Source organism: Balaenoptera borealis (assembly GCF_965194805.1).
Source record: "Balaenoptera borealis genome assembly, chromosome: 17".
Classification (NCBI taxonomy): Eukaryota; Metazoa; Chordata; class Mammalia; order Artiodactyla; family Balaenopteridae; genus Balaenoptera; species Balaenoptera borealis.
Genome location: NC_138876.1, coordinates 6,969,182 through 6,992,409, shown reverse-complemented (window position 1 = coordinate 6,992,409; position 23,228 = coordinate 6,969,182). Strand labels below are relative to the sequence as shown.

The window sequence follows — 23,228 nt, the reverse complement described above, 5'->3', positions numbered from 1 at the left end:
GGAGCAACTAGGCCCGTGCGCCGCAACTACTGAGCCTGCGCTCTAGAGACCACGAGCCACAACTACTAAGCCCACGTGCCACAACTACTGAAGCCCGCATGCCTAGAGCCTGTGAGCCACAACTACTGAGCCCACGTGCCACAACTACTGAAGCCCACGTGCCTAGAGCCCGTGCTCCACAGCAAGAGAAGCCACTGCAATGAGAAGCCCACACACCGCAACGAAGAGTAGCCCCCACTCACCGCAACTAGAGAAAGCCCACATGCAGCAACAAACACCCAATGCAGCCAAAAATAACAATAAATAAATAAATTTAAATTTAAAAAAATTAAAAAAAAAGAAATAGAACCACTGGTGTGATTTCAAATTTTCAAGCAGCCACGTTAAAATGAAAAGAAACAAGTAAAATTAATTTTAATAATGTTTTGTTACCCCAGTATATCCAAAATATTATCACTTCACTTGTAATCCATTTTTAAGAGAGAGATGAGAAATTTCACATTCTTTTGATGTTGCTGTCGTACTAAGCATTCAAAATCTGGTGTGTATTCCCCACTTCCAGCACATCGCAGTCTGGACCAGAACACAGACCCAGCATTCACATTATTTCCAGGGCACCTGGCAGCTTTTTCACTGCAGATCAGAGAAATGTGGTTTGCAGGTCCCTCTCCCCGACAGCCCGTGGGACAGGAGAGGGCCTCCAGCACCCCGAAATCTTTGGGACCCACAGAGTTAGGAAAATGGAGACAAGGAATTAGGAAGCTTAGACCGTGCCGGCCAGAGTTACTGCCCACACTGCTGAAACAGAGGCAGACGATGGGGACACTTTCATTTATTACCGTCACAGGCTTTAGACGCTGGCTGTCTGCTCCAGGTTCCTGAGGTCATAATCAAAGAAGATAAAAGAACAGCCTGGGCAGGAACTGAAGGAAGATGTGGGAAACGTGCAAATACAACTTCAAATTTTATTATTCTTTAATAAGTTTATTTATTTATTTATTATTTATTTTTGGCTGCGTTGGGTCTTCGTTGCAGTGCGCGGGCTTCTCACTGCAGTGGCCTCTCTCGTTGCGGAGCACGGGCTCTAGGCGCACAGGCTTCGGTAGCTGTGGCGCCCGGGCTCAGCAGTTGTGGCTCATGGGCTCTAGAGCGCAGGCTCAGTAGTTGTGGTGCACGGGCTCAGTTGCTCCGCGGCATGTGGGATCTTCCCAGACCAGGGCTTGAACCCATGTCCCCTGCATTGGCAGGCGGATTCTTAACCACTGCGCCACCAGGGAAGCCCTCAACTTCAATCAAATTTTAAATACCTGCTTTACTTATCATGAAAGCCTGCCAGTCGCAAATTAATTCAGGAAGAAAGAACTGCCCTCTAATATTCAGACGTGTCTAAGGTCTGTTCAAATTCCAGAACAGAGCTTTAAATTTAAGCAAGAGCCACAGGGAAAAGAAGAATTTTCCAAACCCCACCAGCCACCCAGCTCCAGCCTACCAGAATGATCTGGTCCATTCTTCCTGGTAACCAATATATGAAGTAAGCATTAGGTGTGTTCTCCACATACCTGGGCTATTCAGTTTTTCACTAGGGAAAAAAGTAATTTTTAACTTAGTCTCACAATTCAACATTTAATGAATGCCTAATATATACCACATACTATGCATGCGAAGCACATTTAGAAATGAGTAAGACACAAACTCCAGAAACATAAATAATGCCATGTTGTTCGTGAAAGCAATTTAAAGTGACTGTGGTTTTATTTGTGGCCCAAATTCATAGACTGCTGCCTTGGAAGGGACAGAGAGTCCAGACTTCCAGCCAGTGCCCGACCTGCCCCTCACCGGGTTTGGGCAGCTACCACTCTTTTTTACAGGGCAGGGACCTTTAGAAGGTCAGGCAGCCTGTCCTCCTCCCTGACGCAGCTCCAGCTCGCGCAGCCTTACGGTGACCCTGGAAAGGCCAGCTCCTCCCACTGCCTCTGACCAAGCCAGCGGCGGCCCCTGGACCTCCTCCCCTGCAGGTCCAGCATCCCGGTCTCAGCCATGCCCTGCCATACCTGATGGGTCCCGCTGCTGGGACAGCGCCCACACGGTGGCCAGGCCAGTCCCCACGTGCAGCCGCCACCTCTGCAGGCACAGCTGTCTCCTAGGCTATCTCCACTTCCGCAGGGCCTTTCCCACGCATGTCCCCTAGGGGGCGACAAAGCGCAAAGGAGAATTCTGGCCTCAGGGAGCTAGTTCTGCGCTGCCTGAAATTCTGCAAAGTGGAGAGGGCTGGCGAGTGCCTGCTTTCTGACTATCAAACTTCTTTTTTTTTTAATCCAGAACCTCATGCTTCAAGTTTCAGCTCCAACCTCAGTTTGTCAGAGAGGCTTTTCTTAAATCCCCTTCAATATAAATTAGGTCTCCATTATTTTCTCTTGCCCACTCCCCACCCCCCATCGTCCGCTTTGAAGCAATTACCGCAATCTGTAATCATGTATTTAACGGTGTATTTATTTGTTTAACCTGTCCCTCCTAAAAGACTGTAAACTCCAAAAATATCAATATCATTTAATTCAAAATACAGTTAAAAGCTTAAAGAGATCAATGTTTAAGGTTAACAAATGCTGCATTTCCCTTGTCGTGAGGACTAGAGCATTTCCAGAACGTTCACCTAAGAACCCCCGAGGCTAAGGTTAACCAAGGCAGTCAACTCACACTTCCCAGAGAAACAGACAAGACTAAGGGCTGGAGAAGAAAGAGTGGCTCAGGGTAGGTCAGCCGCCAGCCAACCCACATCCCAGTAAACCCACAACTTCTCCGGTCCTCTGACTCCTGCCCAGCGATGGGTAAGGGCTGCCCCATGGCCGTCCTGGGGCAGGGCTGCACAGAACTTCGGCTCCAGGGGCCTCTTCAGAGTGGAGGGAAGGGCCTCAGTCCCCAGGAAGGGTCTCTCTGAGGTGCTTCCAGTAACCCGCCAAGCCCTGAACCAACTCAGAAATAAAAACAGAGAGCAGAATTCAAAAGCTCTTCTCTCTACCACTGCAGGAGGGAATTGAAAATAATGGACCACGGCTGTGTGTATGGAGCCTGGAAAGTTTCATATCCCTGTGCCTGTTCGGTTCATCACTGCTCTTTCCCTGAAACCAAACACAGATGAAGGCTGGCTGGTCTCTAAGCTAAAATCCACTCAATCACCAGTCCTATGGGTTTTTACTCTGGTCCATTTCTCTAAATCTGCCCCAAACCTCCACTCCCACACCCACTGCCTTGGGGTGAGTGTCGTCGTCCCTGGGATGCACCGTAACAGCACCTGATGATGGGTCTTGCTCCTGCCTGCATTTCTGCCCCTCCAAAAAATTGTCCTCCTATTTATTCTTTATAACTTCAGAAATTACTAGAAAGCTACAGTAATTCACAGTGTGTTGCTGATGAAGGATAAACAAACAGATCAATGGAATAGACCAGAGAGCTCAGAAATGGACCCACATGTAATTTTCAACAAAGGATCAAAGTACCTAAGTGGCTGGGCTAGGTGCGCCGCACCCCCTCAAGCCTTCAACTCTCAGGGCTTACTTCCAGCATAGTCTCTGGCACCATCTCCTAAAGGATCGGTTTTCCACTGCTAGGACTCTACAAGGTCCTCAAGAGGAAACAGCGAATCGCACGTGACTGCATTCTCACCTCCCGGCACAAACTTTGGCACAAACATTTGGGTGAACCAAGGAATCTGCTTGGAAGAAAAAAAAAAGAAAGAAAGAAGGAAGGATGGGAGGGGGGAAGGGAGGGAGGAAGGGAGAATCCTAAGGGGCAGAGAAGTGGTGGTGGCCCCAGAAGAAGAGGCCTGCTGGCAGAGATGGGAAAAAAATATCTAACAGAAAGAAGGAAGCCAGCTAGGGCCCTACAAGGAGGCTTGGGGCTGACTTACAAGGTCCTCCAGGTTGTCAGGACCTCCAAGACCCTTCTTTTCCAGAATGCTGCTCCCAAAGCCCCCTGCTCCTTGGCTCCAGATGCGGTGGCTAATTTGGTCCCCTCATCCCCCTACACCCCCAACAAGGCCAGCAGCTGCCTCTGAAGTCCGGTCCCCGCCCTTCCCACCCTGCCTCGGCCCAGACCCAACTAGGGCACAAACGTGCCAGATTCCAGAGTTCAAAAATTTGCGGCTCCATTTGTTACATGATTTAAAAGAAGAAAAATCTGTTACCCAAGTTAAAATCCTTTTTCTATTAATATGCCAAGCATAATCTGTTTATAAGCATATAATTATATATTTTATGTTCCTTGAAAAAAAAGGACGTAACTTCAAACCTACAATAGCTGTTTACTATGACAATTTGTTTCACCCCCAGATTACTTTTCTTTCTTTTAAAAAAAAAATCAGTCAATGGGAATTCCCTGGCGGTCCAGTGGTTAGGACTCAGTGCTTTCACTACCGGAGCCCAGGTTCAATCCCTTGTCGGGGAACAAAGAACCTGCAAGCTGCACAGTGCAGCAATAAATAAATAAATAATAATAATAAATTTTTAAATCAATCAAAGTCTATCACATTTTCCAACCACAACTGTTTTCAAGGAGCAAGTAGATCTCAATGCACTAAGCTGCACAGCAGAGAGACTGGGGTCTCGGTGAAAGGGATAAAGAGCAGTGCCCACAGCATCTACAGCATCCTGCAGATGAAGCGGTGGGTTCCAAGAGTTATGTGACTCCCTCAGGTCAGGAATCTGGTGAGTAGCAGATCTCTGGCCCCAGAGCACGTGTTCATTCCACCCTCCAGACTGTTCCAGCCCTTAAAGTTGACACCTGCCCTTGAGAAATGGCAAAGACAGTGAAAGTTTAACAGAATGAACAGCTGCTAACAAAGAGAAAACAACTCTAGGCTAAATCCCTTCTACATAATTAAATCAGCCCCTCTTGCTGGGGAGGTTTTCAGAAGCAGCATGCATGAAACTATCTACAAAGGAAATGCAATTAAGGAGAGTCTTTTTAATATATCCAATTCTTGACTGCCCTTGCCCTAGGCAGAAACTTAATTCTACTGAAGGATAGCTGTCTTTGAAAAGTTGTTATGTAAATTGTAAGGTAAGGGGAGAAAAGACACAGGAACCATTTTACAAGGTAAATGGGAAACCGGCTGAGAAGGGAGCAGTGCGGTAACAGATCTCCAGTTCCCGGCAATGACCATCGCGGCTGGCTTACCATCAAAAAGCTGGACCTTAGAGACCAAATGCAACTCCATCTTATCATTTATTTTACTGGCTCTCCTACGTTAACCCAACAACCAAGCAAAACAGGAGGCTCTTTTCAGGAATGAGCTGACCACAAGTTAACAGCAACGCATTTTAAAACATGATTTTTGGTAACTTATTACAGCTGAAAATTGAAGGAAACTACAACAAGTGCCAGGTTTAAAAAAAAAAAAAAAAAAACCGTTCAGTAAACTCCAGAACAGCAGAGGTGGGCAGTGCATGTCGTGTATCATCAGCAGTAGCCCAATGTCTTGGGAGAGGGAAGGCACCAAACAGAGAAGACAGTGTAATAGGGAAGAACAAATCTGACTCCATATTGGATCTGTTTTTTTTCCTTTAAACTTTGTATTCTATTGCCTTTGCTACAAGTTAAGAATGTTGCCTAAAATATACAGGTTAGCCCATTCTCAAGGCTCTGACCTTTAAAGGTACAACACTTCTCCATTCACACCAAGATAAAAAGTCCCGACACACAGGATACCATTTGTCTTGGAGGTTTATAGGATCACTGTGACCAGACCTAGGTGCACAGCTGCAGGAACAACAGATTCCAGCACCAAGAAGTTCGCAGCAACCAACCAAACGCCCTCCACTTTTGGTATAAAAGAAGGCTGAATTCTAACTCAGGTAAGATGGTTCTTTGGGACACTAGTCCACCATCTTCTCAGTCTGCTGGCTTTCCAAATAAAGTCACTATTCCTTGCCCAAAAAACTCATCTCTCGATTTACTGACCTGTCGTGCAGCAAACAGTACGAGCTTGGATTCCTACCATCATCATTGTCAGAAAGAATGCCTGGCATAGTTCAGGGCTCCTGACCCACCACTCCGGCTCTGGGTCTGCTCCGTCACTTCACACACACACACACACACACACACACACACACACACACACTCACTTCCGGAATCTGACACAACAATGGGATGAAGGCAGGACCAAGGGTCAAAGGACTCTTTACCATCCCTGCTTGGCATGTTGAGAGGAGTGTCATGCAAAGCTGTTGGCTTGAACTGAAGAAGCCAAGAAAAGTGCCCCCGGGGTTTGGGCACCAAACACCCAGCAAACATAAGCTCTAGGTGTCTTCTGCAGCCCTCAGCATGTGGGACACTCAGTATAGCTGCTTCGGTATGAACCAGTAGGCTCAGAAGATGAAGCTGAAGGGGCAGTTGTGGAGGGTAAGCCCTGTGACACTAAGCTGATATTTCCAAAGTCACTGGGCTCTGCCAAGGAACCAGGCTGGAAGGGGGCAGGAGGCAGTCAAATAGTTCATTCATTCTTCCATTCAATAAAGGCACCCTGGGCACCCACTTGGGGCCAGGCGCTGATCCAGGGGTTGGAAGTACAAGCCAGGAAGGCACCCAGAAGTTTGGATTTCATCCCAAGTCAGAGGAAGTTGATTTTTAAAGCCTCAGCTCTGCCATTTCTAAACTGTATGAAGTTGACCTCTCTGAACTTTTGTTCCTCGTCAGTAAATGACACACAAATTAGAGGTGTCGGGAAAACTGAGTAGCAAAAAGCATGAGGTCAGTGTCCCAGTGTGGATGCTTACTGTTAATTACACAGGAAGGAGCCCCAAGGTCAGCGTTAAGGGGCTTAGACCAGGTGTTCAGTGGAAGATCCATCGCGGTCCTGCAACCTGCCAGCGGAAAGGGTGCGTCACCCAAGAAGCCAGGGACCGCTGCCTGGAGGAGGTGGCATGTCAGCTTAACTTTAAAGGGTGAGGAACAAGGGCCCACAGAGCTAGGCGGCAGGCAGAAGCTAAATTACAATTTATTGGGCTTCCCTGGCGGCACAGTGGTTAAGAATCCGCCTGCCAATGCAGGGGACACGGGCTCAAGCCCTAGTCCGGGAAGATCCCACATGCCGCGGAGCAACTAAGCCCGTGCACCACAACTACTGAGCCTGCGCTCTAGAGCCCGCGAGCCACAACTACTGAAGCCCGCGTGCCTGGAGCCCGTGCCCCACAGCAAGAGAAGCCACCGCAATGAGAAGCCCGGGCACCGCAACGAAGAGTGGCCCCCACTCACCGCAACTAGAGAAAGCCCGCGCACAGCAATGAAGACCCAATGCAGCCTAAATAAATAAATAAATAAATTTATAAATAAATTACAATTTATCACAGGGTATTACTGGGTTACCAGCAGTAACCAGCTAATCCCTGGCGTTTATGGCTCCCTCTACAGGACACAAAGAAACTTTCCTTCAGCAGCTCGGTGGAACCCTTTCCCTTCAAAACATCCTGGCCAAGTACATGGGTCTAAAGGAACTATCCATTTCACAGAGGAGGAAACTGAGGCCAGGCAACAAGGAGGCCGAGCCAAGGCCCACGCGGCCAGAGTCAGTGGCATCGGATTCGAACCTCCCGCCCGCCAGGACGCCTGCGCTGGGTCGCTAGCGCGCGCCCCGACCCCGCCCGTTGCCCCGGAAACGGCCCCGCACGCGCGAGCGCACTGCTTTCCCTTGCTCGTTCTTCCGCTAGCACCCTCGTTACTTTTTTTTTTTTAATAAAAACCCAAGGCGGCGGGATACTGCCAGCGATTTAACGTGCCGTCAAAGGACGCCGCTACGTCCGCTCTCCGCCCTGGGCCGCGGATCCCTCCGCCGCCCAGCGGCCTGCGCGCTTCTACCCGACTCCAAGCTCGAAACGGCTTCCCGCGCGCCGCGCCGCGCCCCACCCCCACCTCATCCCCACCCCCACCCCCCAGCCCGGCTCACCTGCCGCCCGCGTCTCCATGGCAACGCCCCCACCGCGGAGGAAAAAAAAGCTTCGGGCTCTTCCGGGCCCCCTCCCGCGCCGACCGAGAAGGCGGGGCGCTCCGCTGATGCTTCGCTTTTTATTTTTATTTTTTTAAGAAAAGAGCCGGCGCGGTTATGGCGAATCTGCGGCATCCAACATGGCGGATGGAGTCTTCGCCCTCCTCTTCCCGGGGCGCTGACGACGGCGTCGCGGACGTCAGGCTCGGATGACCCTCCCCCAGCGGCGAGAGCGGCCGGGCTGGGCCGGGCTACTGCGCATGCTCGGCTCTGGCGGTTGTGCTTTGTGTCCCGCTCCGCAGATTCCGTCGCTCCGGGCTTTGAGCCTCTCCTGGGAAGGGGCTAACGAGAGGCGTGGAATGCAGATTGGAGGATTGGGAGTCTTCACAGTGCTGCCAAAGCCAGCATCTACCTGCCGGCCCATCCTTGGACCCACCCCTGCACTACACCGGGCTGGACGACGTTAAGGCAGCGCTCCGGTCCCAGTTCCCAGCGATTTAACTTTTCTTGGCTTTAGTTTACTAATTTGTCAATCGGGGCGGTAACAGCCTGCCTCCCTCTCAAAGGTTGCAGTGTTTCCTGAAGTGGGATGCTTTCCGCTAGGAGTACCCGACTTGATTTAGTCTTCCAGACTGAAATAAACAACTGGCACCACCTCGACAGAATGACTGCCTTCTCTCTGTCCTCCTGTCTTGCAGAAAGTCTCAGTTGGGTGTGAACACGCCTCGCTAACCCTTGCTCGTCTCCCTGAATCTGGCTCACAGTCTTCTTTCTGCAGGCAACAGTATCTGGTTGAGATGTAATGACCTCGTCTTTCTTTTGGTCTACCACTTCCTTCAGATCTCTGCTCAAATGATATCTCCTAGCGGGCCCTCCCAGACCACCCCATCCAAAGTAACCCTCCTAAGTCACTTTCTGTTTTCTCCCTAGTATCAATTACTGCCTGACATTAATTTATCTTCATCTCGTCTTTGTGGCCCCTTTAGTCCCAGAATCTAGAACAGCCTGACAGTAATTTATTGAATAAATTGAGTTCCTGTTGCCTGTATTTTTAAGGTTAGCTTTTGTTTTAACAATGTTTTTCATTTATGGTAGTAATGTATAAAGTTTTCTTTTTAATCCCAACTTACATTTTTAAAAATTGGCCAACTTAAAATGGTGCAGGAGGGGCTTCCCTAGTGGCGCAGTGGTTGAGAATCTGCCTGCCAATGCAGGGGACACGGGTTCGAGCCCTGGTCTGGGAAGATCCCACATGCTGCGGAGCAACTAGGCCCGTGAGCCACAACTACTGAGCCTGCGCATCTGGAGCCTGTGCTCCGCAACAAGAAAGGCGGCGATGGTGAGAGGCCCGCGCACCGCGATGAAGAGTGGCCCCCACTTGCCGCAACTAGAGAAAGCCCTCGCACAGAAACGAGGACCCAACACAGCCAAAAAGAAAGAAAGAAAGAAAGGAGTTCCTTTAAAAAAAAAAAAATGGTGCAGGACTTACCTGGTGTTCCAGTGGTTAAGACTCAGTGCTTCCAGGACTTCCCTGGTGCGCAGTGGTTAAGAATCCACCTGCCAATTCAGGGGACACGGGTTCGAGCCCTGAACCGGGAGGATCCAACATGCTGCAGAGCAACTAAGACCGTGCGCCGCAACTACTGAGCCTGCGCTCTAGAGCCCGCAAGCCACAACCACTGAACCCGCGTGCCGCAACAACTGAAGCCCATGTGCCGCAACAACTGAAGCCCATGTGCCTAGAGCCTGTGCTCCACAACAAGAGAAGCCACTGCAATGAGAAGCCCGCGCACTGCAACGAAGAGTAGCCCCCGCTCGCCGCAACTAGAGAAAGCCCGCGTGCAGTAACGAAGCCCCAGTGCAACCAAAAATAAATAAAAAATTTTTTAAATACTATTTTTAAAAAGTATTAAAAAATAAAAAAAAAAAGAAGACTCTGTGCTTCCAATGCAGGGGGTGTGGGTTCGCTCCCTGGTCAGGGAGCTAAGATCCCACATGTCGTGTAGCATGGCCAATAAATTAAAAAAAGAAAAAACTGGTGCATGTGGTACAGAGACAAGGCCCCCAAAAAATGTAAAAGTGAACTTCAAGTGAGAAATTTGGGAAATACTGATTTATTTTTATGGTTCTCTTGAAGTGCTAATCTGCGCCTGTTGTCTTTTCCTGGAATAGCCTTCCCTCTATGGCTGCTCGACTTGAGAAATTGTCCTTCAGTTCATGCCTGTGTGTTCCCACACTCCCGCTCACACTTCCCTTTACCCTCCCCACACCCGTTGCATTTATCTGTTTGCTCAGCCCCCCTCCCCATGAGCTAGACCATGAACTTCATGAGCACAGATTTTTTTATCCTTGTTTCCCAGCTCCTACTGCACAGAAGTGTCACTCAGCACATTTGTTCCCATTGTCACTTGTTTTCCAGTTAGTAAAACTCCCGTGAACACTGAGCTTTAGGATGACGCTCTGATTTCTCAGGAACATTCTGCCTTGCTCCTTAAACCTGTTCTTGGGAAATAAAGAGTCATTATAAGACCCCAAATTTACCCAGTCCATTCAATATATGTTCAGGGATATCTCCTCCCCCAACCCCTTCGTTTCATCCTCACAACAACTGGAGGGCTAAATTGGACAGATATGATTATCGTGCTTTTCTTGAAGAGAAAAGGAATGTTCAGAGAGGTTAGGTGGCTTTCTGAGATCACACAGCAAGCCAGTGAAATCCCAGGTGTGGAACTGGGCTTCCCATGCCCAATATTCTCCCCACATGGCCATCGGGGATGGGCCCACAGTACCCACTACACCCCCAAAAGGGCCAATTTCAAGGCAATCATAGGGTAATTGCCACCCACCACATCCTACATCTCAAGATAGATGGCGAGGTGGAGCCCATCACAGTCCTTCATTTGCAAATGAACTGCTCGAGAAGCTGCATTGATGAGCTTTCCTTTTCATAACGATAAATATTTGCAATAACCACTATTTTGCTGTGAATCGATTTCTGTCAGGAAATTAGAGTTATTCTGAGTTGCTGACAGTATTGGTTTTGTGCTGGGTTGCCTTTCTGGCAACAGCATTTAAATGTTAGTTATTGATTAGCAGATGGATTGCTCCTGGATGTTGTGACCAAAATGAATTTTGGAAATGAAGCAATTTAAAGTTTGTCTCAAAACCCAATTGCCTCAGAATATTAATAAAGTCAAATGTTAAAAAAAAGAAATTGTGGATTATGAATGACAGTCCCGGGTTAATGATTTGGCCAGTTATGATTTTCTCCGTTATTCTCATGGCATTTTCTTCCTTCTCTATTCAGAGAAGAATCACTGAGCACCTATCATTACTGAAAACTGGCCTGGCCACAGGCATACAGAAATGACGAAGAGCCAGTCCCTTTCTATGGGACCAGATCTGCAAATGGAGAGAAGAGTCCACCCCTGGCTTTGCTGAGTGATTTGCACATTTTCAGTCAGCAAAAATCTTTATTCTTTCCATTTGCGTACTATCCCAAAATGCCTTCAATTAATGAAGGCGCATTAGTGGAATTAAATATAAATTGCTCAAAATTGTATTATTAATGGCATCCTGCTTCAACGACAGTTCCTAGAGGAGATGAGCTTCCCAGCTGGCCCTCTGGTGTCCATCAGCCTCTCAAGGCTAGCACGGGAGTGAATTTGTGCCAGAAATGTATCACCATGAAATGGCATTTGGTTATATAATAATAAATTAATATAATTGAATATATTTGTGTCAATAATTTTATAGTTATGTCTAATAGGTATATGACAGATGAGCATTTACAGGAAAACAGAAAAATTTATAAATATAATTTTATACGACGTTTTCTTGAAAGCAGGTTCTGATAAAGTATACATACGAGTGACCTCAAAATAATGGGCCTTGAGGCACACAGAAGTTGATAAGATCAGAGGTTGGGATAATCACAGTCTGAGTGAAGTGTTAAAATCGGAATAGGCACGTTATAGAGAAAAGTCTATTTAAAACTGTATAAAAGAAGAGGTTGTAATAGTAGAATGATTTGAGCAATTTGAGAACATAATTATGACCTTAGGAAGCAACATCCTCTCTAGTTCTTCCTTTTCAGTGGCCATGGTGTGCCATCTCATCACCAGCACGCACATATTGTACCCTCAGCACACACACATTGATCTCAACAGCATTTTTCGTTAGCGGTACCCAGGGCTCCTTCAAAGGACCTGAGTCCACGTCTGGAAGCAGGGGAAAGTCAGAATGGCCTGAGACAACTTGCTCTTGCCAGAAAACCAGGCTGCTGTCAAAAGTGCTGGGCTATTGCTGAAAGGACAAAGGAGTTGACTGAAAAGGAAATGGGGTCCCTCTGGTCAGGTTGTGACAACTTGGATATAACAAAGAATAGCTGGGTCTACAGTTGTCGATTTACCAGAACAAGTTGAATCTGTGAAAAGCCATGAGTCCTTAATGATCAAAAAGGATAAGTTAGGGACTTCCCTGGTGGCTCAGTGGTTAAGAATCCACCTGCCAGTGCAGGGGACACGGGTTCGAGCCCTGGTCCGGGAAGATCCCACATGATGCGGAGCAACTAAGCCCGTGTGCCACAACTACTGAGCCCACGCGCCACAACTACTAAAGCCCATGCACCTAGAGCCCATGCGCTGCAACAAGAGAAGCCACCGCAATGAGAAGCCTGTGCATCGCAACAAAGAGTAGTCCCCGCTCACCACAACGAGAGAAAGCCCGCATGCAGCAACGAAGACCCAACATAGCCAAAAATAAATTAATTAATTTAAAAAAAAGTAGGCTGGTCTCTGCAAAATTCAAATATCAGAGGGGGCTGACATCCAGACTTGCTGACCTGTTCTTCCATCCTTACACACCACTGACACTTATGTCAAAAGAAAGCAGAGAGCAGTCTGGCCTGGGAGTCATTTGCTGCAAATGAATAAATCCTGAGAAGGTTGAGGGTGAAACCTGCATTCCCCCGATGCCTCAGGCTACCGTCCTCCAGTGACCAGGCTCAGGCAAGCATCAACTCCTCCCTCCCCCAGTCACCCTCCAGCCTCTGGTGAAGTTCATCAGTGCCGATACCTCCCACGATCTCGCCTTCTTACAGTGCATTTGGCACACTCACAGCCTCCCATGGACGATACGGGGTCCCCCCGGCACACAATCCACTTTCCCCTCCTGCTTCCTGCTGGAGCTGTGTGTATGACAGGAGAAACCCAGATCAGTCTTACCATCATGAGCTCCTTCTGCCACAACTGGAACGTCCTTGGCTCTCAGAAACTGTGTCGGAAGGAAGAGAAATGGGATGAATAAATGTCTCCATTTGCTACTGTCAGCAGATAAACATTAACAGGAACATTTAGGGGAGGGTGGCCCCTGTTTAGAGATGTACATGGGCATCTCTGCAAGGGTTCCCAAGTTAAGGTTTAACACAGAATGTTGGAGTTAAAATGACTTTAAAGATCTTTGAATCAAACCCCCTTATTTTACAGATGGGTAAACTGAGGTCCAGAAAGGCTAAGCCTGTTGTTCACCAGGCAACCAGGATGGCGAGGGCATGCAGACCATGTTTTCCAAGTGACTTTAAAGAAGCTGGAAATGTTTAGTGTTCTTTCCCTGGGACAAGACAGCATTTAGTGGGGACACACGTGTTGATCTTTAAATATCCAAAAGGTGATTCTATGAAGAAGAGCTTCTTAAGAAAACAAAGTGTCCAAAGATGAAACAGTTGCCCCCTAGATGCAGTGAGTGCTCTAACCCTGGAGGTGCCCAACCACAAACTGAGAAATAACTCATAGAAAGAGGAGAAGCATCAAAATGGGAGCAGGGGAAATGGCTAAAATGATAAAGGCAGGAAATACCAGTGCAGAGAGCGTACGGAGCAAGTGGAACTCTCGGACACTGCTCATGGGAGAGGTAACGGCACAACCACTTTGGAAAACTGATGGACGGTTTCTGATGAGGTTAAAGTTACGTCTGCCCTATGATCTAACAAATTCACTCCCAGGAACAGACCCAACAGAAGTGCACACGCATGTTTCACCAAAAGACATTTAAGAGATGCTCTTAGCACATTACTCTTAATAGCCCCAACTCAGAAACTACACAACTGCTCATTAACAGTGAAATGAATAAATAAATGTTAGTATATTCACACAATGGAATACTATATAGAAGTCCCAGAGCTTTTTCTGTAAAGGGCCAGAGAGTATCTCCAGCTTTGTGGACGTTATGGTCTTCTCAGCTTTTGTCTCTGTAGTGCAGTGCAGAATGCAGCCATAGACATGTACACAACTTAATTGGCATGGCTATATTTAAAAAAACAAAAACAAAAAACCCCACAACTTTGTTTATGAAAACAGATGGAAGGTTGAATTTGGCCTGCCAGCCGTAGAATGCCAACCCCACAACAGTGAAATAAAAATGGACAATCTATAGTCACACCCAACAATATGGATGAATCTCACAAACACAGTGCTGAGCAAAAGAAACCAGACCCAAGAGCACGTACTGCATGATTCCGTTTATACAAGGTACAAACACAGGCAGAGCTACCATCGAGGGTGTTGGAGGCCAGGACGGTAGTCATGCTCTTGCAGGGTGAGCGACTAGAAGGGGGAGTGAGGAGGTCCTGGGGATGCTATTTCCCATCTGGGCCCTGAGTACATAGTGTGTTCAGTCTTTGAAAATTCATCAAGGTGCAGAGTTATGATATGTGTATTTTCCTTCTTTCTTTCTTTTCTCTTTTTCTTTTTTTTGTGACGCCGCACAGCTTGTGGGATCTCAGTTCCCTGACCAGGGATTGAACCTGGGCCACGGCAGTGAAAGCGCCAAATCCCAACCACTAGACCACCAGAGAACTCCCTGATACGTGTACTTTCTGAGTGTATATAAAAAGATGTTCCGTTAAAAAAAGGTTTTCCACTAATCAGAAAAGATACATGTTAAAAAAAAAAAAAGAAAAGATACATGCACCCTAATGTTCATAGCAGCATTGTTTACAATTGCCAAGATATGGAAGCAACCTAAGTGTCCATCAACAGATGAATGGGTACTTCCCTGGTGGCACAGTGGATAAGAATCCACCTGCCAATGCAGGGGACATGGGTTCAATCCCTGGTCTGGGAAGATCCCACATGCCGCGGAGCAACTAAGACCGCGCGCCACAACTACTGAAGCCCAAGTGCCTAGAGCCCGTGCTCTGCAACAAGAGAAGCCACTGCAATGAGAAGCCTGTGCACCACAACGAAGAGTAGCCCTGCTTGCCACAACTAGAGAAAGCCTGCGCACAGCAACAAAGACCCAACACAGCCAAAAATAAATTAAAAAATAAAAAATAAAAATAAATAAATAAATGGATGCATGTAGTTAAAAAAAGAAAAACAGATGAATGAATAAAGAAGATGTGGTGTATATATACAATGGAATATTACTCAGCCATTAAAAAGAATGAAATAATGCCATTTGCAGCAACATGGGTAGAGCTAGAGATTGTCATACTGAGTGAAGTAAGTCAGACAGAGAAAGACAAATATCACTTATATGCAGAATCTAAAAAAAAAATTGATACAAATGAACATATTTACAAAACAGAAAGAGACTCATAGACTTAAAGAACGAACTTATGGTTATGGGGGTGGCGGGAAGGGTGGGGGGGAGGGATAGATTGGGAGTTTGGGATGGACATGTGCACACTGCTGTATTTAAAATGGATAACCAACCAGGACCTACTGTATAGCACAGGGAACTCTGTTCAGTATTATGTAACAACCTAAATGGGAAAAGAATTTGAAAAAGAATAGATACATGTATATGTATAACTGAATCACTTTGCTGCACACCAGAAATTAACACAACATTGTTAACCAACTATACTCCAATAGAAAATAAAAAGTTAAAAAAAGATGTGATATATATATATATGTGTATATATATATATATATATATATATATATACACATATATATATATATATATACACATAAACACAATGGAATACTGCTCAGCCATAAAAAAGAACGAAATTTTGCCATTTGCAGCAACGTAGATGGACTTGGGTATTATGCTAAGTGAAATAAGTCAGAGAAAGACAAATACTGTATGATATCACTTACATGTGGAATCTAAAAAATACAACAAACTAGTGAATATAACAAAAAAGAAGCTGACTCACAGATATAGAGAACTAGTGGTTACCAGTGGGGAGAGGGAAGGGGGGAGGGGCAATATAGGGGTAGAAGAGTAAGAGGTACAAACTATTGATGTTAGGCATAAAATAAGCTACAAGGATATATTGTACAACATGGGGGATATAGCCAATATTTTACAATAACTATAAATGGAGTATAACCTTTAAAAATTGTGAATCACTATATTGTACACCTATAACATATAATATTGTACAGCAACTATACTTCAGTTTTAAAAAAGGGTTTTCAATTTTAAAAAAGTTAAAAAATAAATAGGAGCAGGGCAGCTGTTGGCTTGTGGTCTCCGATTTGTGACTAATTCCTAGACACAAAGTTGGATGATAACAAAGCTGGAACTAAAACCCAGGTCTCTAGCTCCCAGTAAGGAGCAGACAAGGAACTGATGCTCAGTGAACATTTCTATGTGTAAGCCACATGTAGCATTCAATCTTCTTAATAGCTCTCAGAGAAGGCATTATTGTGTTCATTTTTGCAGATGAGAAAACTGGGGCCCAGAGGGGGTCTGGATTTAGCTAGTTAGCGGCAGCAGAAATGTCATCTGAGCCCAGGACTGTCTGATTCCAGCCCCATGTTCTTAAGCTGCTCCACAAGTTTTAAATGCAAACATGGTGCTTCTTATATGAGTGTTGCATGAGCACAAAAATAAGCTGTCAACCTCATGTTAAGAAATATTATCCAGTTATCACTGGCTTTGGCTGCCGGCAGCCAGGGCTGCTAAATCTTATTAGGCGATGGCTCTGCTGACTGCTTCTGGGCAAACCCTGGCCACAGGCACAGCCGGGAGGGAGAACATAGGGCCTCCATGGGCATTTTCACTGTGCTTTCTCTCTCTGAATCAAGTGGGGTGGGTGGGAGTGGGGGAGAAAGAGGATGGAGTGAGAACCAGATGGGATTCTGGGTGAGGCAGGCACACTGAAGGTAGAGGGGCTCATCCCAAGCTGAGCGAGCTTGAACCAGAAACCAGAAATCGGAAACCAGAAATCAGAAACAAAACTGGAAACTGGAAGCCATGCTTCCTTCAGGAACCATCTCTCCCTCACACTTGCCTCCACTTCTGAGATGACCCTCTCCCTCTCCCCCATCCCCCGCCTCCAATACCGGTTGTAAAAAGCGAGAGAAAGGTACCTCCTTATCCAACCAAGAGAGGTGTAGGATGAAGGTCTACCTTTCAGTATTTTGTGACTATTTCAATCTATTTTCAGTAGTTAAAAATCGGGAGTTACGTGGAGGAAACTTAAATGCATATTTCCAAAATGAAAGAGGCCCGTCTGAACAGGCTACATACTGTACAATTCCAAAGATATGAACATCCTGGAAAAGAACAGAGACAGTGAAAAGATCAGTGGTGGCCAGGGGTTGCTGGGAGGGCAAATGAAGAGGGATGAATAGGTGGAGCACAGAAAAGTTTTAGGGCAACAAAATGACTGTGGTTGACACCGTGTTGGTAGATACATGTCATTATACATTTGTCTAAATCCATAGAATGTACAACACAAAGAATGAATGTAAACTATGGCCTTTAGTTAGTAATGATGTATCAATATTGGTTCATCAATTGTAACCAATGTACCACACTAATGCAAGATGCTAATAATAGGAGAGACTGGAATGGGGCTGGGGGAGGGAGTATATGGGAACTCCCTGTACTTTCCACGCATTTTTTCTGTAACCTAAAACTTCTCTAAAAAATAGTCTATTAATTTATTTTTAAAGTCAGGTGAGTTCATGGGAAAATCTGGATTTCTGGCTTCAATGGAAAACTCTGGTCTGTGAACACAGAGCCTGCTGCATTCCTCGGTCTGCCAGAGTCTAGCAACAATCAATCCCATGGAAGAAGCACAGCTTTTCCTCTGGGGCTCCCTCCATTAGGACATCCCAATTTTGTCAAAGCCAAAACAAGCCAGTGTCACTCTTTTATGTTGTCCATCTGGACTTTGGGGTCACTGGAGTTTGGGATGCCAAGACTAAGACCAGTAATTTAATGCAATAGGTTTCAAACTGGGTTCCTCAGAGACCTTCCTGCCTCCAGGGGTATTGGGTTCGGGGAGGAGAGGGGGAAGTGTGTGGGCTCTGGCCCCCTCACTGCTGCTTCTCCTTTATCTGCTGGACCTGTTGGACTTACTGTATAGGATGTACTCCAAAAAAGTGGTCTGTGGCTAAATAGACGTGCAAACACTGGGCTAACCCAATGCCTAGGGTTTTGAGAATCCAAAGGGCAGTGTCCGGCTGAAGGTGATTGCTCAGAGGGGAGGCGGTGTTACGTCTCTTGATTGTCCCTCTTAAGTTCCCTCTATCAGACCCCTCAATTTCCCTTTATGGCTCGTCACTAACAGTTCATCACGGTGTCACCCATTTCTGATGTGACTGCCTTTGAGGGCTGATTCCTGCTGATGGAACATCCCTTCCCGTCTGTGCAGGACTGCCTCATTTGCTGCACCAGCTTCGTCCTCCTGCCACACTGCTCCTCCCAGACCCTCTCAATTCAGGGTTAAGGCCCAGAGATTTTATTAAAAGAAAACAAAAGCATGTAGGCCTGAAAAACATTAGGTCTGTGAGATGCACTAGGAAAATGAGACCTCTGCACGAAAACAAACTTTCAAAGTGCTCGCTCTTGGGAAGTCCCTGGCGGTCCAGTGGTTAGGACTCAGTACTTTTACTGCAGGGGGCCCGGGTTCGATTCCCTGGTCAGGGAACTAAGATCCCACAAGCCACGGTGCAGCCAAACAAAACAAAACAAAACCAAGTGCTCGCTCTTGTTACAGAGTGTGGGGAAGGCAGATGGAGTCCCGGAGCACCTTCCTGCTCCGGGAGGCCCTTCGGGGACTCTGCTGCAAGCTGCTCTTGGGGTCCAGGCTCCAGGCTCAGAGCCTCTGGCCTGCCAGGTGCACCGTCTGTGTCCCCTTTGAGCTGCTCACGTGTCACACTGCTCCCTCCGCTTCAGGCTGCTCTTATATACCCTTGTGACTAGTCTTTACTTTTAGGAAAGTTTTCATGAACTTGGTGCCTCTCCGGTGTGTCTGTCTCCTACACGTGTCCTGTATCATACTGCTCACTTTCTTTTCATAGGTTGACCATATATATATCACTCAGTCATAGCATCCCCAAAACTTTTTTTTTTTTTGGCCTCACTGCCGGGTTTGCAGGATCTTATCTCCCCGACCAGGGCTCGAACCTGGGCCCCAGCAGTGGAAGCTCAGAGTCCTAACCACTGGACCGCCAGGGAAGTCCCACCAGAAATGTTTATAAAGTAACCGTTACGCGCCAGACGCTGTGTAGGAAGCTGGTCTTTGTCCTCAGGAAGCTCATCCTCTTGATAGAGAAGATAATCTGTGAAAAAATAACTGCTCTAGGAGTCCCACACTTACCATGTAGCAAGCACAGGAAGAGAGGGGTGGGTGTGGGGCGGGCAGAGCGCAGGAGGGAGCAGCTAAACCCACCCCCAGAACTAGGGCAACAGCTCAGAGGTGAAACCTGAGCCAGTCTCCAAGAGCAAGTGGGTGCTTGACCGGAGGGGCGGGGCATCGCCCACAGAGGGCACGCCTGGGCAACGGTGTAAAGAACATCACCGTGTGTTTCAGGAAAGGCTGGTGCCTCTGGGGGCCAGCACGCAGCGACTACCTGGGCAGAGAGACGTTTTGCATCTGAGGAAGAGCTGAGCTGGGGCAGCTGCTTAGTCCGAGGGCATCAGGGATGGTGGGAGGGAAGCCGAAACTTAATCCTCTTATCAGATCAGCACAGCCCGGTCCTGCCTCTGCTCTGTCCTTCTCACCATGTCATCGGCTTGCCACAGGGGCGGGTCACCCACACCTGCCGCTTGTCCTGTGCTGGAGCGAGCTGGTAGAAGTGAAGTCACATGGGTACGAGTGTGTGCTTGTCACCTGTTCCTCCTCTATGATTTATTAGGGTCAGCTGTCCAATTTGTGCTTCTTCATGTATCAACTGCATCATCATCTTCCAATGTCGGAACTGGAAAGCAGGAGTTTTTATCTGGGTCCGTGGCTTTGGGGGAATGTATCAACATCCTGAAATTATGTACAGAATTGTGTTAGCATGGGCATTTTTCCCAGGGAAAGGCTCCCAAGCTTTTATCAGAGCCTTAAACGGTTCTGAGACCCTTTTCATTGGAGGAAAAGGCAAACAAAACCTCCCAAGAGCCGTGGATGCTTTTTCCCAAGAACATAAGTACAGGAGGAGCAGCACTGAGATCAGCACTGAAGTTGGACAGTGGGCGTAGCTGATCCTAAGTCCAACCAAATAAATACGTACTTCAAAAAACACTTTGCTTACTAAAATTCAAAATAAAACATGATCTTTGACAATGCTGGACTATCTAGTGTAACCATTTGAATAGCAGTTCTAATTGGCTTTTTTGCATGTATTTGTGTGTGTTTTCATATTTTATTACCTTTTTACTTATTAAGGGACTTCCTCTCATACCTAATCTGCAAATGAAACACTGAGGGAGCAGAGCAACCTGAGGGCGTGGGGTTTTGTTTGTTCATTTGCTATAAAATAAGATCAATAAATCCCTCATGAGGGCTGTAATAGAGATTAAGTGCATACGACTATGACATGTCATGCCATTACTGTTAAAGTAAAGCTGACTTCATGATCCCAAGAGGGTGAAACATGATTTTCACTGGTTCCAGGGTTGCACAAAATAGGAGTCAGAATTTTTAAAAAGTAAAAATCACGACAATAACAAAAATGTCAAATGATATTGAATGCCACCTGTAAGTCCATCCCTGATTTATGCACTTTATAACCATCTCAGGAGGCAAGGCATAGGATCCAAGGAGGTGGGCAGACACAGATAAGGCCCAGCCTCCAGTTTTAGTCGGAAACCGGGGTCTCAGGCAGCTGAGAAGCAGACTGGGAAGCAGGGACCAGGGCTCTGCTGACCCCAGATGTTAGAACTGACATTCATTAACAGGGTCATGAGGGTGAGAGTGAAGACCATGGCCACAGAACCCCAGTTATTAGAATGGGAACATGGTAGGTAGGGAGAGAAGAACGGATGCGGGTTGAGAATTTAAAATGATCACACCCCGGCCACCTACTGCAGGTGGCCTTGCTTGTATGTTCTTTCCAGCACTGGGTCCATTTTCATGAATTATACACTGATGCTCATGACCACTATCCATGTGCAAAGGCAGACACATTCACACATCAGAAGGTTTGGGGACCACAAACGAACATTTCAGGGCAGGACATGGGGGCCCTGCCGGCTGTATGAGAGCTCAGTTTCAACAGTCGACACCTTTGTTCTACAAACTTTGCTGCAAGTGGACTCAAGTGATTATTTGAGAGTGATGGCTTTCCCACTGCTCCCTAGAGCTGGATTGGCCTGGGCTGGCCTCCCGGTACCCTGAAACCCTCCAACACCAGCAGTTCTGCCCACATTGACCTCTATACTGAGGCTCCCTGTAAGATATCACTTGGAAAAAAAAAAAAAAAAGGTTTTGCTGTTAGAACAGCTTTTTTTTAAATTTAAAAACATAGTTCTATTGATCTTTCCATAATGTTATTCTGTGAAGATCAGTGGAATGGGGCACTGAAAGCAATGACACTCATAGTAAGCTGGTCAAAAGCAGCGGCTTGTTAAGCCCAGTAGGGACAACTCTTCAGACTTAAGCCAGGGCTCTGTGTGTTCAGTCTTCGGGGATAAACAAAGTTAAACAGATACAAAATGCTGGGGCACGGGAGGTGTCAAAGACTGTGTCTACAGAGTAGCGAGTCCTTAAGGAATAGCTCCCTTTCTGACACGTGGTTTTCAGTGATCAACATTTAGGTTCTTTTTGCACGTGCAAGTTGGGACTGCCCAGCTGCGGCAGGGGTGGAGGTGGGGTAAATCTGAGCAGGATAGTGAGGGGCTGAGGCTGATTAATTCATTTTAGTTTCCAGGCAGAATGGGTCTGGGGTCGGACAGCCAATATATGTACCGAGGGTGATGGGTGGTGGATACAGGAGGAGTCTGACACTGCTGCACCCAGAGCCCCCATCCCTCAACTCCTAGGCTAGTAATTGCCTACAAGATCAGGGAGTTTCCAGCCTGCTTACTTTGTATTTATTTATTTTATTATTATTATTATTTTTTTTTTTTTGGTCACACCACGCGGCATGTGGAATCTTAGTTCCCCAACCAGGGATCGAACCCGCACCGCTGCACTGGAAGTGCAGAGTCTTAACCACTGGACCGCCAGGGAAATCCCCAGCCTGCTTACTTTGTATCCCACCAATTATCCAAGCAAAGAATGCAGTTCCCTCAAGATAAAAGAGCAAAACAAAACAAAACACACACACAACCATTTTTGTGCAAGGAAATTGCTCTGCATTGTGTTGCTGTTCAGGTCTCTTGGTAGAACTGTTATGGTAAACACCTGGCGCCCCCTTCATTGATTCCCATGACAGACCAAGGCCGAGCCTCACCTTGTCATGATCTTCATTCCTCCAGTCTAGTGTTGCTTGCACCTCAGTTTCCTATCAACACAGAGAACTAAATAATTTCATGAGCATCAACAAAGAAAACAAACAGGTAGGACTCAAATTTCCCTAAATGACTCCGCCCAGGCTTCTTCCCCAAGGTCCCCAAGCTGTTGAAATCAGGCAGCTCTAAATCCAAATGCTGAGATGTCATCCTCAAAAGCTGTTTGGCCTTAGGCAAGCCCAAACCTTCTGAGTTTCTGTCTCCTTATCTATAAAATGAGATTAATAATGGTTATCTTGGGAGGCGCTGGTGAGGATTAGCTTTTAATTTGATCATTAATCCATTCATGCAATCCAAATATTTGAACACCAACTCTGAGCTGGAGATGAAGTGCTGAGCAAAACCAGACATTGTTCCTTCTTCTCAGGGAATTTAGACTCTAAAAGGGGAAGTTGTCCTGCCCACAGATGATGCCAATAAATAGTGTCCACTTTTAAGCTGGAATAATTGCCAGGGGGAAAGTAGCATAGTTTCCAGGTGAGTGAGTGTAAGAGGGCTCACTCAGGCGTGGAGGGTGAAGGAGGCAAGGACGCAGAGCAAGAAGTCTTGCCTCGGGAAGACA

At 46.7% G+C, this 23,228-nt stretch overlaps 2 protein-coding genes across 9 annotated transcripts in view; both read right to left on the bottom strand.

The window, feature by feature from the left end:
• The window catches only part of ZFAT (zinc finger and AT-hook domain containing), a 404,316-nt gene extending 384,474 nt beyond the window's left edge, over window positions 1–19,842 (bottom strand). For 2 of the 6 annotated variants that reach the window (XR_014236662.1, XM_082364603.1), the window contains exon 1: window positions 7,937–12,075. Coding sequence is in view for 2 of the 6 variants with exons in the window: in XM_082364603.1 (XP_082220729.1) it covers window positions 7,937–7,955 (19 nt within the window). In the remaining 4 variants the exon portion in view is untranslated. Of the gene's footprint in view, window positions 1–1,489; window positions 1,580–2,051; window positions 3,853–7,936; window positions 12,076–13,200; window positions 13,250–19,797 lie in introns of those variants that run through there. The other 4 variants (XM_082364604.1, XM_082364601.1, XM_082364600.1 and 1 more) reach the window with 4 other exon arrangements.
• Window positions 19,798–23,228, bottom strand: part of LOC309615261 (uncharacterized protein) — an 85,052-nt gene continuing 81,621 nt past the window's right edge. Inside the window, exons 6-7 of one of the 3 annotated variants that reach the window (XR_014236665.1) lie at window positions 22,609–22,659; window positions 19,798–20,201 (exon numbers count right to left, since the gene is read on the bottom strand). Coding sequence is in view for 1 of the 3 variants with exons in the window: in XM_082364656.1 (XP_082220782.1) it covers window positions 20,194–20,201 (8 nt within the window). In the remaining 2 variants the exon portion in view is untranslated. The other 2 variants (XM_082364656.1, XR_014236666.1) reach the window with 2 other exon arrangements.